This window comes from Rhincodon typus, chromosome 10, assembly GCF_021869965.1.
Source record: "Rhincodon typus isolate 14 chromosome 10, sRhiTyp1.1, whole genome shotgun sequence".
NCBI classification, from domain to species: domain Eukaryota; kingdom Metazoa; phylum Chordata; class Chondrichthyes; order Orectolobiformes; family Rhincodontidae; genus Rhincodon; species Rhincodon typus.
The window spans coordinates 56,877,429-56,895,331 of NC_063341.1; the positions used below are offsets into that span (position 1 = coordinate 56,877,429).

General features: G+C 41.1%; 1 protein-coding gene across 8 annotated transcripts in view; it reads right to left on the reverse strand.

Annotated features, from left to right (window-relative positions):
* Window positions 1-17,903, reverse strand: part of LOC109913946 (CMP-N-acetylneuraminate-beta-1,4-galactoside alpha-2,3-sialyltransferase) — a 425,675-nt gene that overhangs the window by 355,117 nt on the left and 52,655 nt on the right. For all 8 annotated transcript variants that reach the window (XM_048602385.1, XM_048602384.1, XM_048602387.1 and 5 more), the window contains exon 3: window positions 5,217-5,259. In XM_048602385.1, the coding sequence (XP_048458342.1) occupies window positions 5,217-5,259 (43 nt within the window). The remainder of the gene's footprint in view (window positions 1-5,216; window positions 5,260-17,903) is intronic.

The following is a 17,903-nucleotide window of genomic DNA, read 5'->3' on the forward strand; positions in this document are numbered from 1 at the left end:
TAGGCTGCTCTATCACTTGCCTCTAGAGTGGAGCCTGCATACTGGATTTCCTTTCAGAACACAATTTTTCATATTTGGACTTCTCGCATTCTTCGGTCTCAGGAGGGACTACTAATAGTTTGATTCAGTGCAAGGATTGGTATTCTCTATTTTGTCACTTCCCTTTGATTTCTCATATAACTTAACATTTTACCAATTGCAACTAATTATGCAAGTGCACAACATTTAATCACTATTCCCAATTTATCAATGCCCAACCAATTAGAATGCGCATGTGTATCGAAGTAGCGCTTTTACCTTCCAAATAAATTTAGAATTTCATGATCTGTAACCTTTTTGAATACTAACTTGAATCTCAAATGAGGCACGTTTCTCCATGAAGTTTAAGAGATTGCTGCAAAAGTTTTAGGGTGATTGTCATGCCCAAAGGCTATACTAAATTCTGGAATCAGGTACCTGTTCTGGCAAAAAGACACGAGCTTATAAGAAATTACATCTATGCATTTAAGTGTGCTCAAAGATATGTGTATATATCTTAAGTCCTTCTTTTCAAATGCTTTTGTTAAATAGACAGATCAAATCTATATGAATGACCTCCAAAGAATCAAAAAATATGATGACTTCATCATCATGGTCACTGTAGTGTGCAACTATCAGCATACTAAGCTTGGAAATTTCAATAAACCCCTATCTAAATTTTGGGTGTTGCTCAGATGCTGTTCAGCACTGTTTTATTTCTGAAGACTTACTTTCAGTCAAACAGCAGAAGTTGAGAAGACCACAAAATCTGCAGCATGCAGCTGGAGTATGTCAGGTGTACAAATTTGACATTTTAATAGCTGTTATTGTGCTCTGAAGGGAACATTTCCAGATTAGTAAGGAAGAAAACTGACAAAACAAACAGAGCAAAAGGTAATAAAGTAAAATGTATTAATCCAGCACTTCACACTAACATTTGTTCTGAGTTTGTTATTCTTGGATTTGCTCTAAATTAAATTAAGTTATTCCTGCATTGAATAAGCACTCATAAGTGCAGTAAAACAAAATATCAGAAGAGATTTTGAATGGTTCACTGGGTGAATGCACACTGTAGGTGGAACAGGTTAAAGATACTAGGGAGGATTCAGGTTCAATATCTAAATTCTATATTGAGTTAACAGTTCTTATGCAGCACAGTGGGTACATTAATCTTAACAAGAAGCAAAAGAAAATCAGCAAAGCTTTCACAATTCTGGTCAGTAGCCGTTGCTGGGAGATGTAATTGTCAACACCAAAATGTACCTGAACCGACTGCATTCTCCATTTCCCAGTATTAACATTCCTCACTTTGAGCAGATAATTGTAACTTTTCAATCTCTTAATACTAACTGCGGCAATGGGGCTAACAAAGGGTAAGAAATTACATTATTATGAAGGTTGAAATAGGTTGTCTTGACGATGGCTAGAATGTAAGGTTTGAAGCTCAGCTCAATGTCCAACAGGATTTTCTGAAGGAATATTTAGCATATAGGTTAGTTCTCCTAAATGCGCTTGCAAACATAGTTCAGCTAAGTTGCATTCGTACCTCACCAGTCAAAACTACTTTAGCGCAAACACTTCAAACCTCTGCTGCAAGGAACCATCGGGAAAGTAAATAATTAGCTTTAAAATCCTAATTGTATCATTAAAAGTTTGTTGTTCCAAGGGATGTCAATTAATCATAATTAACTTACGATGAAGTGCTTTTTAGGGATTAATTTTAAGCTGTGTTAGATGTGAAACTTACCACAGGTGTACATAGGTAAGAACATGTCTGCATCAATCAATACCCACAGTTAGCCCTCGCTGAACAATAGCTTCCTCCTCTTCTCCTGGTATTGTCAAACAAATACATTCTCTTTTTTCTGCTTGGACCAAATAGTCTTAACACTATAGTTCCTAAATTGTTCTCATCACATTGAGAATAATGAAGACACAGTAATGACGTGAATGCATACAATGCCTTTGGCAAAAATGTTGCAAGGAGCTTTACAGAAGCAGTTGGAAAAGATGACCAAAAAGTTTGGTCAAAGAGGTAAGCTTTGAAGAGTCTCTTGAAAAGGACAGAGATGGGAAATTTAGAGGAAATTGCAGAACTTTGGACTTAGTCTTTGGAAATGAAGGCAGGGAAATTGCTTGTTGCAAAGAGAATGTTAATGTCAACCAATAATAGACTGAAATTGCAGAACTTCAATAACATTATTGTTACAGGTTTATATTTTATTTCTTAAAATAAAGTGGGCCAAAGAATGGCAAATGGAGTTTAATTCAGACAAATGCAAGATGTTGCATTTTAGTAAGACAAACTAGAGCAGGACTTACACAGTTAACGGTAGGGCCCCAGACTATGCTGTCGGACTGAAAGATATGGGGTGCAGGTACATAGTTCCTTGAAAGTGACATTACAGGTAGACAGGGTGGTGAAGGCGGCACCTGGCACGTTTGGCTTCATCGGTTAGAGCACAAAGTACAAAAGTTCAGACGTCATGTTGCAGCAGTACAAGACATTGGTCACATTTGGAGTACTGCATACAAGTTTGGTCGTCCTGCTACAGGAAGGATATTATTAAACTGGAAAGGGTACAAAAATGATTTATAAGGATGTTACCAAGACTGGACGTCTGAGTTATGAGGGGAAGCTGGATAAGCTGGGCCTTTTTTTCCCTGAAACACAGGAGGCTGAGGGGTGACCTTATAGAGGTTTATAAAATCTCGGGAGGTGAATAGCCAAAGTCTTTTTCCCAGGATAGTGGAGTCCAAAACTATGGGGCACAGTTGTAAGGTGAAAGGGGAAAAGACTTAAAAGGGACCTCCGGGGCAAATTTTCACACAGAGGGTGATGCTCATATGGAAGCAGCTGCCACAATAAGTTGTAGAGGCAGGTACAATTACAACATTTAAAAAACATTTGGATAGAACAAAGAAAATTACAGCACAGGAACAAGCCCTTCGGCCCTCCAAGCCTGTGCTGATCCAGATCCTCTATCTAAACCTGTCGCCTATTTTCCCAAGGATCTGTATCCCTCTGCTCCCTGCCCATTCATGTATGTGTCTAGATACATCTTAAATGACACTATTGTGCCCGCCTCTACCACCTCCACTGGCAACGCGTTCCAGGCACCCACCACCCTCTGCATAAAGAACTTTCCACGCATATCTCCCTTAAGCTTTTCCCCTCTCACCTTGAAATCATGACCCCTATTAATTGAGTCCCCCACTCTGGGAAAAAGCTTCTTGCTATCCACCCTGTCTATACCTCTCATGATTTTGTAGACCTCAATCAGGTCCCCCCTCAACCTCCGTCTTTCTAATGTAAATAATCCTAATCTACTCAACCTCTCTTCATAGCTAGCGCCCTCCATACCAGGCAACATCCTCGTGAACCTCCTCTGCACCCTCTCCAAAGCATCCACATCCTTTTGTTAAAGTGGCGACCAGAACTGTATGCAGCATTCCAAATGTGGTCGAACCAAAGTCCTATACAACTGTAACATGACCCGCCAACTCTTGTACTCAATACCACGTCCGATGAATAAAAGCATGCCATATGCCTTCTTGACCACTCTATCGACCTGCGTTACCACCTTCAGGGTACAATGGACCTGAACACCCAGATCTCTCTGTGCATCAATTTTCCCCAGGGCTTTTCCATTTACCACATAGTTCGCTCTTGAATTGAATCTTCCAAAATGCATCACCTCGCATTTGCCTGGATTGCATCTGCCATTTCTCTGCCCAACTCTCCAATCTATCTATATTCTGCTGCATTCTCTGACAGTCCCCTTCACTATCTGCTACTCCACCAATCTTAGTGTCATCTGCAAACTTGCTAAACTTGATAGGTACATTGATAGGAAAGATTTTGAGGGATATGAGCCAAAGGCAGGCAAATGGAACTAGTTCAGTTTATAAAAACTGGTCTGCATTGACGATTTGGGCCATAGGACCTGTTTCTGTGCTGTACACCTCTGTTTTTTGACTCTTAAAAAAAACTTGTTCTAATATCAAGCAACAGGATTTACACATCCTTTCCACAACTTAACGGTGTCAAGGAGTTACTACATTTTAGGAGGATCTGGCTTTCTGTTTTCAACATTAAAACGTAATCCTTGCATCATTTATTCCTTTAGTTAATTTAGTAATGTTGCATTAATTTAGTGAGATTTTGCTCTTATATTTAGAAAAGAGGAATGGGGGAACTAAATTGAATAGCTCTGAAAACTGGTCACAGGGATTACTATAAACATTCCACCACATGAACTTCAGAAATTCAGTAAGGTGGATCACCAATTTCTCAAGAGCATTGGAGAGTGCAGTTAATAAAGCAAGTGGCATCTTGGACTTTATAAGGAAAGGCTTACACTACAAAGGTCAGAAATTTTGTTAAACCTGTATAAAACTGTGGATCAACATTTTTCTTTTCTTTATTCATTCAGGGAATGTGGGTTTCACTGGCTGGGCTAGCATTTAGTGCACATTCCTAATGCACTTGAGAAAGTAACGGTGAACTGCTTTCTTGAATTGTTGCAGTTCATTTGCCATAGGTACATCTATAACGCTATTCTGGAGGAAGCGCCAAGAGTTTGAACCAGCAACAGTGAAGGAATGACAATTATTTGCAAATTGGGATGGTGACTGACTTAAAGAACAACTTGCAAGTGGTTGTTTTCCTATGTATCTGCTGCCCTTGTCCTTTTAGATGGTAGGAGCGGTGGTATGTGTTGACAAAGAGAATTCACGAGAATGCCTGCAGGAATGACAAACTTCAGTGACATAAGATTGGGGAATTTAGGATTGTTCTAATTGGAGAAGGTTGAGAGGAAAGTTGATAGAGGTATCCAAATTCTTGTGGGATCTAGACAGAGTAGACAGAGTGAAACTGTTCTCATTGAAGGAAGAATTGAGAACCTGTAGCCACAGATTTAAGGTAATTGGCAAAAGACAGAATTGCAATGTGAAGAAAATTTTTTTCATGCAGCAAGTGAATGGTATCCGTTCTTATAAGCATAGCATTCATCAATAGTTAATAACAGAGGAAATACAGGACATAAAATTTTACAATCCGAGTCTTTGCCTGCAACTTCTCTCGCTACCTGTGTCAATGGCCAAAATATTCTGCCTTGAGCCCAATGTTAGAATGTCTTAAAAACAAATGCACTCAATTAGTTAACAGTTAGTTAAACAAAGTTTCTACTTACATTTTGGAATCTAACTTCAGCAGAAATCCCAGTCTATCATATTCTGGAAAAGAACAGAAAAATCTTTGAATTCAATGAACAAGTACGACATTTCCGGAAATGTTAGATCTCTTAATAACACTATATTGGTATTGCTTGGTTCTGAATACTATTTTCAGTTCTTCACAAGGTTTTCAAACATTTCTGTTATTTTTTAAATAATTATCCTGCAGCCAATTTCAGGGTCTGAAAACATTGCAAAAAGCTATTACATCCAATCACCTTTGATTGGATATCCTTTGCGCAAACTGGAATGTATATCCTGCATGCAACCTCAGGTAGTTTCACGAGCCAAACAAATCAAATTTTGATGGCAGTACTAGATACTAGCAGTTAGTAACTGAGGGAGTTTTAAACTTCATAAAACTAAGTTTTGCTCTCATTTACCTTTTAAAAATCCAATTGAAATTTCTCAGACTGAAGCAGGATCTCCACTGGAAGTTCACTTGAAATTAGGAAGTTAAGGAAGACAGCTAAAATTGTTTGCTTTTGCACCTGGTATCAGCCAGCTCTTTTTCTTCAAAAAAGTGAGGCATCTCAGTGAGGCTTGGCACAGAATGTGACTTTGAACAGAATGGTGCGATTGATGTTTGAGAGAGTTAGGGGAGAGGGGGAAGAGCTAGTTTGAATTTCAGATTTTGAAAATAAAATTTCACCATTTGCCATTCATGCCCTCAGAACAATAGCCTGGGGATCTGGATTAGTAGTACTACGGCATTATGCCACTGTGCCCTCCAGAATGCAGAGCACTGAGATGTAGAAGGATCTGAGTGATCTTGTACGAATCACAAAGTAATTAACAAAGCTAATAGGAATGCTCTTATTTATCAGAAGAGAGATGGAGTACAAAAGTAAGGAGGTTTTGCTTCAGTTATACAAATTTCCAATTACATCCATACATCAACAACAAAGTCACAGTTCAAAGGATGAAGAATTTTAATTGCAAGATTATGCTGGAGAAAATGAGATTGAGGGGAGATTTGATAGAGCTTTCATTTGGATTTATTTATTTATTGTCATGCGTATTTTATTACAAAATACACAGTGAAAAGTGTTATACAGTGTCACCATTCTCCAGTGCCATCTTAAAAACATAGAAAAACAAATCAAAACAGAATATTAGGTCAGGTAAATGAAGAAATAAAGAAAAGAAGTTTTCAACTTTAGAGGTTTACATATTTCTGATAGTTTTGGATAAGGTAGATCAGAAACTTCCTGCCCATTAGTTAATTGTAAAAGCATTATATTGGACACAATTTACAAATGTAGGATAGCTCTACTGGGTGATGTGAGGAAGTAATGTCATGCAGCATGGGGTTATATAAAACCACATCTGCAGTCCTGTCGACAATATTGGTCTCCTTATTTAAGGAAGGTTGTAAATACATGAAAACAGATCAGAGAAGATTTACTAGACTAATACCCTGAATGGGCAGACTGTCTTGTGGGAAAAGATTAGACAGGATCAGATTATATCTGTTGGATTTCAGAAAAGAGGAGACTTGATTGAAATATACAAGATCCTAACTGGTCTTGACAGGGTAGATGTAGACAGGATGCTTCCTATTAAGGGAGAAGCTGCAATTAGAGGTCACACTTTACAAATAAGGGGTTGACTATTTAGGACAGAGAGGAAGAGAATTTTTTCTCATAGAAGGTCATGAGTGTTTGGAACTCTCTTTCTCAAGGAGGTGATGGAAGCAGATTCATTGAATATTTTTAAGGCAGACTGAATAGATTCTTGGTAAGCAAAGGGATGGATATATTATAATGACATCAGCAGTTTACATGGCATACAAACCTTGTGATAAAGTTTCTCATGATAATGAAAACTGCCAGTTAAATTCACACAAACTTATCTAATTAGCACTTTAGAACTATTTCTACACCTTAACACTATCATTATTTTCCACAAGGCAAGTTTCTGAATTTGTGTGCACCAATGCAAATTTGAACTAGTTGATTTTTTATGTATTTCAGGCATTTCCTTGGAATCTCAGAAAATATAAATCACTCCTACACAAAGTTATCTTTAAAAGATAACTATGTGGAATTCCCAAGTTCAATTCGATGAGATAAAACATGTGGTGAGAGAACTGAGCAGACAAATACAGTTGCAAATATATCTGGACTTGGTATAAATGCAAAGCCAGTATCAGTAACGAGCAGGCTAAACAAATTAGTAGTACAAATGCTTGCCATATTTACATCTGAAAAATGAGGTATACACAATAAAAGTGAATTCCATTAAAAAAGTAATGTCATCTTGTTCAAAATTCAAACTCCCAGCTACAGAGCTGGAAAACCAGTACCAGTGATTCAAAAGTACAGTCCTCCACAAAATCAGTTCACAGTCTTGATGTTGTCATTAAGAGACGTTTTGATGTAGAGTTCCTTTACAGAAGTTTGTGATTTTTATTGAACAACTTCATCCACAGCACCTAAGTCCAAACCCATTTGAATATCTATCCAAATCCACTTATCTGACTCTCAGGACTGAAACCTCTCGATAAGGCTTAATGCAAATGGATTTGCAAAATTCTTAACCAATCCTTAATAATTGTTGGACAATAGTATGAAATTGCTCATAATCTAACATAAACGTACATCAAGCTAGCAATTTCACATCCATTTAATATATGGAAATGCTGTGTTGGGATATATGGAATTTCTTCAATGAAAGTGAGATTAATGGCATATTTTTGCGATATACTAGTGTGAGCTTCGCCTAACAGACAGTTAAGGCGTGTTATTCTGTGTAGGATATCAGATTTCTGATTTTTGGAAGGAAATTTTTAAAGAATGAGGTGTGTTTATAATTATTTAAATTCAACACATTGCCTCAGATTTTGTTTTAATGGTACTTATGGAATCTGGTCATTTAAAACATGTTTGGGCATAGTTAGGTTTAATTTTTTCATTTTACATATGACACGTTGCCGGAAGCTTGAGCCAATAACAGGGAAGAGAGGAAAGGAGAAAGGAGAAAATAGGTGAACAGGCAAGAACAGATTGTAAGATTAAAAGGAGGACAGTGCAAGAAAAGCAAATTATGGAGAACGAATTCAATGCCAAATCAGATGCAGAAAGAGAGGAGGATAGAAAGATTGGATTGAAAGAGAAAAGCAGAGCCAGAAAAGACAGTAAAACAACTTGATTTTCTTCAAGAAAATTGGCATTTTTAACATTTGCTACAATTAATAACTGAAGAAAATAGAGTTCACAATAGTCATAATTTTCAGTGCAGGGGTGGACAGTAACTAAATTACCACATTGTGAAATGGGTAATTATACTTTTAATGAGAAGACTTAACTTCCTGCAGTAAATTTATTTGAAACTGCGCATATACAACAATTATTCTTAAACATCCAGTGGCATGTCACCAGAAAGGTTGTGAAATGCTGCTTCTGTGAAGCTAAAAGCAGAATGGCTCAATTTAAGTCTGTATTTTCTCAAGATTGGCATTTAAGCATGCACCTGTTCCCCATCTGAGTTAATGTACTATCTACACATAACTAATGGAAATGGCATTAGCCTCAATGTTATTTTAAGAAAATCAGGCTATATATGTACGGTTAAATGCTAAACGTTGAGGTGTAGCACTTGAGGGACAGATCTGAATTCTTCTATTCATTGCTTTAATTTTAACATTCTTATATTTCTTGCAGAGCGTGGACGTACACGAAGGGCTGAACTGCCTCTTCTCCACCGTTACATTCTATGGCTCTATACCTTAGAATACATTGTTAGAAGTCATAAGACACCAGGTTATAGTCCAACAGGTTTATTTGAAACCACAAGTTTTTGGAGCACTGCTCCTTCATCAAAGTGAAGTGGAAGGAATCACAGAGGCGCAGAATTTATAGGCAAGAGAGATAACTGCAAGATAATTCCAGGTAATTAAGGATGTCAAAAGATGGTACAAATGGTGTGAGTAAAGTGTCAACAGCTGAATGTCAAGTGAAGGGATGATCTATGATCCAATTACTTAAAGCAGCAAAATAATTACAAAGATATCAAAAAGAGGATGGTGCTCGAGACAAACCAAATGGCTGGAATAACATTAGAGATAGTAAGAACAGCCGATGCTGGAGTCAGAGATAACACAATGTGGAGTTGGAGGAACACAGCAGGCCAGGCAGCATCAGAGGAGCAGGAAAGTAGTGTTTTGGGTTGGGACCCTTCTCCAGAAATGGTGGGGGTGTGGAAGGAGCTCAGAAATAAAGAGAGAGAGAGGAGGGGTGGGGCTGCGGAAGGTAGGTGGGATGGTGAGAGGTGAGTGCTGTAGGGAGTGGTGGGGATTGGTCAGTGAGGTGGGAGTAGCAGATAGGTGGGGATGAAGATGGACAGGTTGTGTCAGATCAGGGACGCGGGGATGAGAGGGAGGGTTGGACATGGGATGAGGCCAGGGGTGGGGAGATTTTGAAACTGGTAAAATCCACATGGAGACCATTGGGTTGGAGGCTCCCAAGACGGAATAGGAGGTGCTGCTCGTCCAGTTTCCGGATGGCGTCACTGTGACACTGGAGGCGGCCCAGGATGGACATGTCGCCCACGGAGTGGAAGGGGAAGTTGAAATGGTTTGCAACTGAAAGGTGTTGTCGTCTGTCGCGAACAGAGCACAGGTGCTCTACAAAGCGGTCTCCGAGCCTCCGCGTGGTCTCACTGATATACAGGCGGCCACATCGGGAGCAGCGGATGCAATAGACTACATTAACGGACGTGCAGGTGAACCTCTGTCTGATGTGGAAGGTTTTTTTGGTGCTTTGAATGGAGGTCGGGGGGAGGTATAGGGGCAGGTGTAGCACTTCCTGTGGTTGCACGGAAAGGTAGTGGGGCTAGTGGGGAGTGTGACGTGGACGAGGGAGTCGCAGAGAGAGCGGTCCCTACGAAAGGCAGATAGGGGTGGGGTCGGATTGTAGGTGGCAGAAGTGGCGGAGCATGATACGTTGGATATGGAGGTTAGTGGGGTGATATATGAGGACAAGGGGGATTCTGTCTTTGTTTTTGCTGCGGGGAGGGGATGTGAGGGCAGAGGGGCAGGAGATACGGTCGATAGCATTTTCGCCCACCGAAGGGGGGAGGTTGCAGTCCTTGAAATAGGAGGACATCTGGGATGTTCGGGAGTGGAACGCCCCCAGCTTGGGAGCGGATGCGGCAGAGGCAGAGGAATTGGGAGCAGGAGATCGCATTCTTGTGGGAAGATGGGTGAGAGGAGGCGTACTCTAGGTAGCCATGGGAGTCGGTGGGCTTGAAATAGATGTCCGTTTCGAGGTGGTCACCAGAGACGGAGACAGAGGGGTCCAGGAAGGAGAGGGAGGTATCAGACATGGTCCAGGTGAATTTGAAGTTGGGGTGAAAAGTGTTAGTAAAGTTGACGAACTGTTCAAGCTCCTCATGGGAGCATGAGGCAGCGCCGATAGAGTCATCGATTTAGTGGAGGAAGAGGTTGGGGATAGTGCCAGTGTAGCAGCTGAAGAGGGACTGTTCCATGTATCCTACGAAGAGGCAGGTATAGCTCGGGCCCCATGCGGGTTCCCATGGCTAACCTGTTAGTCTGTAGGAAGTGAGAGGGGTTAAAAGGAGAAGTTGTTAAGGGTAAGGATGAATTCAGTTAAGCAATGAGGATGTTGGTGGAGGGGGACTGTTTGGGCCTGCGGGAGAGGAAGAAGCAGAGGGCTTTTAAGCCATCTGCATGGGAGATACAAGTGTACAGCGACTGGATGTCCATAGCGAAGATGCAGTTTTGGGAGCCAGGGAATTGGAAGTCTTGGAGGTAGAGGGAGTGGGTGGTGTCCTGGGCTATGGGGGAGAAAACAGAGTCAAGGTAAGCGGAAATAACTTCAGTGGGGCAGGAGCAGGCAGAGACAATGGGTCGGCCAGGACAGTCAGGTTTGTGGATTTTGGGAATGAGAAAGAAACGGGTGGTGCAGGGTTGGGGAACGATGTGGTTGGAGGCTGTTGTTGAGAGGTCACCTGAGGTGATGAGGTTGTGAATGGTTGAGAGATGATGGTTTGGTGGTCAGGGGTGGGGTCATGATCTGGGGGCAGTGGGAGGTGTCAAAGAGTAGGTACCTGGCCTCAGCTATGTGAAGGTCAGTGGGCCATACCACTACAGCGCCTCCCTTATCTGCGAGTTTGATAGTGAAGTTAGGGTGGGAACGGAGGGAGCGGAGGTCTGCACGTTCTGTGGGAGAGAGGTTGGAATGAGTGAGAGGGGTGGAGAGGCTGAGGCAATTGATGTCACGACGGCAGTTGGAGATGAAGAGGTCGAGGGAGGGTAAGAGGCCTTGGTATGGTGTCCAGGAGAATGGGATGTGTTGTAGACGAGAGAAAGGGTCTGTAGAGGGTGGGTTAGACTCACAGTTAAAGAAATAGACAGGGAGGCGGAGGCGGTGGCGGTAGAAAAAGTGTGTGATGTCCAAGTGTAAATGGAATTCATTGATGTGTGGACGCAGTGGATTGAAGGGGAGTCCTTTACGGAAGACTGACCATTCATCCTCAACGAGGGGAGGTCGGGGGGGGGGGGGGGGGGGGGGAGGAGAACGGTGAAACCCTGGCAGGGCTTGGGGCTAGGGGTGGGCATAAATCTGGTGGCTGGGTTGGAGCTGACTGTGAGGGTGGAATTTGTGACATCGTCAGTAACGTCGGTAGTGGGTGGGACAACGTCCCATGATAGGTTTAACAGGCACATGGTGAGAGCCTAACCAAAAGTAACAAGTAATCCAAAACTGAACAAACTAATTAAGGTAGAGAGATAATTACAAGTTGTCAATGTGATGGTGTCAAAACAGAACAGTGAGAAAGATTTTGCAAACACAGAACAGTATGGTGGGGTTACATGTAGCGTAACACAAACCCAAGAACACGGTTACGGCTGTCCTCATGGGTACGGAACTTGGCTATCAGCTGCCAGTGCCTGTGCACTTCCCTCCACTTGACCTAAAGGAGCAGCGCTCCAAAAGCTTGTGATTTCAAATACACCTGTTGAGCTAAAACCTGGTGTCATCTGACTTCCGATTTTGTACACCCCAGTCCAACACCGGCACCTTCACATCTTGGAATACATTGCAATTTAATCTTTTATAGTAATATGAGTCAGTGTAATGGTTTTCACACAAGTATTCATTAAATCAAATGTCACAACATGTTATGTTAGAGCTTACCATTATAGAGGTCACCTATAGAAGTCTTCCAGTTAGGAAAAATGGTGTTGGTGCATTGCCACCACTGCAGTATTTGATAAACAACATTCTTGTTGCTAGTGTAAAATTGGGTTTTGTAAATTCGGTAGACATTTGTAAAGGTACGTTTCTCAGCATTCAGCACAAGTTTTGACTGTTCCATAACTGTACATAAACTTGGAACATACTTCACAAAAAATAATTAGTTCCCCTTTTTGACTAACCATCCCCTCCTAAGCGAAGTATGTAATGGTAACACTTTCTAGCAACAGGCCTCAGACCATTAATCAATATATCAACTCCAACGGAAAATATTCCATGAAGAAACTAATATTATAGCACCTTATGACAAAGCTGTTCAGGAAGTCTACTTCATTAAAAAATATTCTCTTTTTCCGATTTCATGTCAAGAAGGACTTTCATCACTTTTTTTAAACATACTACATTATGCTAATTAGAATATTGTTTGTTGACATATTTCTACTTCTGTTTGTTATTGTTTTCATTAACAGAAACTGGGGATGATGTTAACCATGCTTGTGTTTTAAGAATCCCTACAGTGTGGAAACAGGCCCTTCGGCCCAACAAGTCCACATTGACCCTTACAGCATCCCACCCAGACCTATCACCCTACACCCACTTAATCTACTCATCCCTGAGCACTACGGGCAATTTGGCATGGCCAATCCACTTAGCCTGCACACTTTTGGACCGTGGGAGGAAACCAGAGCACCCGGAGGAAACCCAAGCAGACACGGGGAGAATGTACAAACTCCACACAGACAGTCGCCCGAGGGTGGAATCGAACCCAGGTCCCTGGCGCTGTGAGGTGTTTATAGGAAAACATTGAGGGCAAAGGAGGGAAAAATATGAGCCATGTAATACTGCCACCCATTTTTCTCTGGAATCCCCACAGAAAAGTTTAAAACATGTCCTGTCTTCCGAGAAGGAAAAATAATTTAAAATAATGCCTCATACAACTAGATAAAGGAGGACCAGTATATGTATTATTCTTGGATTTTAAATGGCACTCAACAAGGTACTACAGAACATGTAACATAAGGTTCATGAAGTCACAAATAGGTTTACAGACAGGAGGCAAAGTGTATAAATAAATGCAGGTTAGAAGCTGTGATGAGTAGACTGCTTTAAGGATCAGTCTTAGGTTCTCAGCTATATATACACATTCTATATCATTGGCTTAGACAAAAAGACAAAGAATAAAGGATCAAAGTTTACGAATATCCAAATCATAAATTGGAACATATGGTCTGAAAAGGACAGAAAGAGACTATAAAAAGATAGACAAGAAAATATGCATGCGCAACAAGATAGAAGATAGAGTATATAACGTATGGAGATGCGAGGTTATAGTAAAGACCATATCATCGTATTTTTCTGTATTTTTGATCGTGGACTGAAATGTAAAAGAAATGCTTTAAAAGACAAGTACTTTTTAAAACCGAGTTATGTGACACTTGTTAGAAGTGCTGTTTACACAGCTGTTGGCTCAAACAATTGAGTAAGCCCTGTTATCGACAAGCTGGAACCAAGGATCTGTGTACAAATTAAGATTTGGCAGGTTCATAAGTGTTAGAACTGCTGCTGATTTTTCTGTTTCTTTTTAAATTCAGTTTTAGTTTGGAGCTGTGAACTGTGAGCTGAAAGATGACCTGTGGACTTGAAACAGAATCGTGCACTGAAAAAAGGGACAAATAAGCTGGCGTCTGCTTGTCAGGCCAGGCCTGAAAGTTAATTGCAGGTTGGTTCTTGACCAAAGAGCTCCATAGACACTTTGACGCCAGAGACAGCATATGTCTAACAAGATAACAGATGGTTGGTCACTGACAAAGTCAGCACCTGGTGATTGCTGCAAGCAACTCTGGGTAAGAATACAATGGTCAAACAAAGGGAGGTACTGGTGAGTTGAACTTGCCTTTGGACTCAATTTCTTTTCTCTGAACTTCCAATGGCCGATAATAGGTGGTTAGCCAGGGAGCTTTCAAATCTTCATTGTGTTGCATCAATAGCCAAACCTCTTCTCCCAGAAACAAATTTATAAGGATTAATTAATCCTCCTGAAAATGAACGGAAAAGCTGGCACTGATCAACATCTTCAGAAAATCAACCTAGAAACAACGCATTATGAAAACACTTAGTCTGGCCAGTTTTGTTTCCTTCTTTCATTTATCCTTTAACTGTGTCGGTTTGTCTATCTGTCCTTACTGCAAATGGGGCTGAAAACGAAGATTATTGGGTTTAAAATCATAGATAATTAGGTTACCTTGTTGTAAAAAAAAAACCAAAAGAACTGCGGATGCTGGAAATCAGAAACAAAAATAGAAATTGCTGAAATAGCTCAGCAGGTCTGGCAGTATCTGTGGAGAGAAATCAGAGATAACATTTCAGGTGTAGTGACCCTTCTTCAGAATTGATGGTAGCTAGGAAAAAAATTGTTTTTTATGCAGTGTGAGGGGAGGGGTAAGGAGTAAACAATAGGTGGAAACAGAGCCCAAAAATAGAGAGAAGAACAGTTGGACAGACAAAGGAGTGGATAACAGTCAGTCTAGGAGAATGAACAGCTACTAATGCGGACTAGTGGCTAACAATGGGTTGTGAGTAATAGCAGACCATGTGATAACAAGGCCTGGTGTGTGGGAGTTGAGATAAGGACATGGGAGAAGATACCTCAAGCCGTAAAACTGTTGAACTCAATATTGAGTCAGAAAGCTGTAGAATTCCCAAGCAGAAAATGAGATGCTGTTCTTCCAGCTTATGCTGAGCTATGCTTCAGCACTGCACAAGCCTGGGACAGAGATGCTGGCCAGGAAACAAGGTGATGTGCTGAAGTGACAACTGGAAGCTCAGGTATTTTTGCAGACAGAAATTGGGTGTTCTGCAAAGTGGTCACCCAGTCTACACTTCATTTCCCCAATGGACAGGAGACCACATTGTGAGCAACGAATACAGTAGACTAGATTCAGTGAAATGCAGGTAAAGCACTGCTTCACCTAGAAGGCCTATTTGGGCCTTTGGATACTGAGGAGGGGGGAAAATAAATGGACAATTATTAAACCTTCTGCGGTTGCAGGGGAAGGTGCCACGGAGCTGTGGGGCTATGTTGGGAGTGAAGGAGGAGTGGACCTGGCTGTCCCAGAGAGAACAGTCCTTGCAGAAGGCTGACAAGGAAAGGGAGGGGAAACAGGGATCTGGTGGTGGCATTCCACTGACGGAAATGGCAGTTAATGGTTCTCCAGATGTGGATGCTGGTGGAATGATAGGTAAGGACAAGGTGTCCTTATCACTGTTGTGGGAGGGAAGAGAGGGGTTAAGGGCCAAACTGCAGGAGATGGGTTGGACCCGGCTGAGGGTCCTATCAGTTATGGTACTGGGGAATCCTCGGTTGAGGAAGAAGGTGGACACTTTAAGACCCCTTGTCGAAGTTGGCATCATCAGAACAGACTCATGGAATAGAGTCTTTACAGGAAGTAAGGTGCGAGGATGTATAATCAAGGTAACTCTGGGAGTCGGATATTTTGTAGTGGATATTGTTGGCCAGCCTATTCCCAGAAATGGAAACAGATGTCGAGGAAAGAAAGGGAGGAGTCAGAGGTGGACCAGATGAAGGTGAGAGCAGGGTGGATATTGGAGGCAAAATTGATAAACTTTTCCAAATTCTGGACAAGGGAAGGAAACAGCTCCGATGATTTTACCAGTTAGGACTGGAACGTGGAATGTTTCCCATACCAAACAAAGAAACGGGCATAACTGGGCTTGCATTTCCAGGGATTGGCTAAGCTGACCGTTATCCACTCCTCTGTCTGTCCAACTGTTCTTCTCTCTCTTTGGGCTCTGTCTCCATCTATCATTTACTCCTTACACCCTCCCCTATCTTCTACACAAAAACCAACACTTTCCTAGCTACCATCAGTTCTGAAGAAGTGTCACTGGACCCAAAATGTTAACTCTGGTTTTTCTCCACAGATGCTGGCAGAACTGCTGAACCTTTCCAGCAATTTTTGTTTTTGTAGTTTACTTTGTTGTTTTATTTTGCTCAAGTTACCATTTTAATACTTGTTAAGTCTGTTGAATAAGCTATAAACCTGGTATCTAGAATTGATTATTCACAGAGAAAGGGATTAGTTATTCAAAAAGTTTAGTTAGGAACCACTGGGATCAAATTTGAGAGTTTTTGAAGGTTTTAACTGTACTGTGTTGTGAATACAGAATGCTGATTGGTCTGTGAAATGTTGATCAGTTAATGCTGATGAAGGCCTCCTGCCTGCCAACAACTATATGATTGGCTCTCATATGCCGAACAGCTTTGGAGTGTGTGTGTTCAGGTCAGAATCCAATGAACCACTGAAATGCAAGTTGTTTTTGGTCTCAGTTTAAAAAAAAAGCTTAAGCCTAAAGTAGCCAGTTTTAAGCTGTGACTTGCAACTATTAAGTCAGAGACCTTCCTAAGTGTGAAACAGTCTGATTTGGATCCAATCAGAAGGTGTCAGAAACATCACTGAGAGGAATTGTGGGAGACGGCACTGCAGTCACAGCAACTGGGGAGAGAATTGCGAAAGAACACCCTCACGGACCGAAGTGAAGAAGAGCATCCAATCAGACAGCAGCAGGGATGTCACCGAGAGGAATTCTGGGAGACGGCACTACTTTTTAAAATCTTTAACTTTGATAACAACTCCAGGAATAAGAGGACTGTTTCCAGTACACTAGTCCAGTGAGGTGTAATATTATTCACTCAGGTCATAATTATTTTTTTCATTTGAAATTTCTAAATTTGGGTGTTTAATGAGATGTGTGTACATGTGTAAAGTACACAAGTAGTTATCATACAGGCGCAGCAAGCAATTAGGAAGGCATAGTATGTTGACCTTTATAGCAAAGGGGTCAGAACACAAGAATAAAAGAGTGGTTTGCTGCAATTTTACAGTACTTTGGTGATACTACACCTGGAATACTAATACTAATGTGTGCAATACTAATACCCTTTAGGGAAGGAGACTGCCATCCTTACCTGGTCTGGCCTACATGTGACTCCAGACCCGCAACAATGTAGCTGACCCTGAACTACCCTCTGGGCAATAAATGCTGGCCTAGCCAGCAATGCACACATCCCATGAACAAATTTTTAAAAAGTCTCCATATTTAATATGGATGTACTTGGCACCAGAGGCAGTACAGCAAAAGATTCACTATATTATTGAATAAAAATTTATTGCTGGAGGCATTGTGGTCTGGTAGCACCTGGAGAGTTAATACTTCAAATCCCAAATGATTCTTCTTTGGAACTCTGCTTTATAAGGTTATGATATTTTTAAATATGAACACCTCACAGCATATAAGGGACAGGAGAAATAATGATCACCAGACAGTCAAAATAAATAGGCAGATAGTGCAAGAATGTTCCAACAAATGTTTTGTTCTGAATACTGATAAATGTGACAGTTC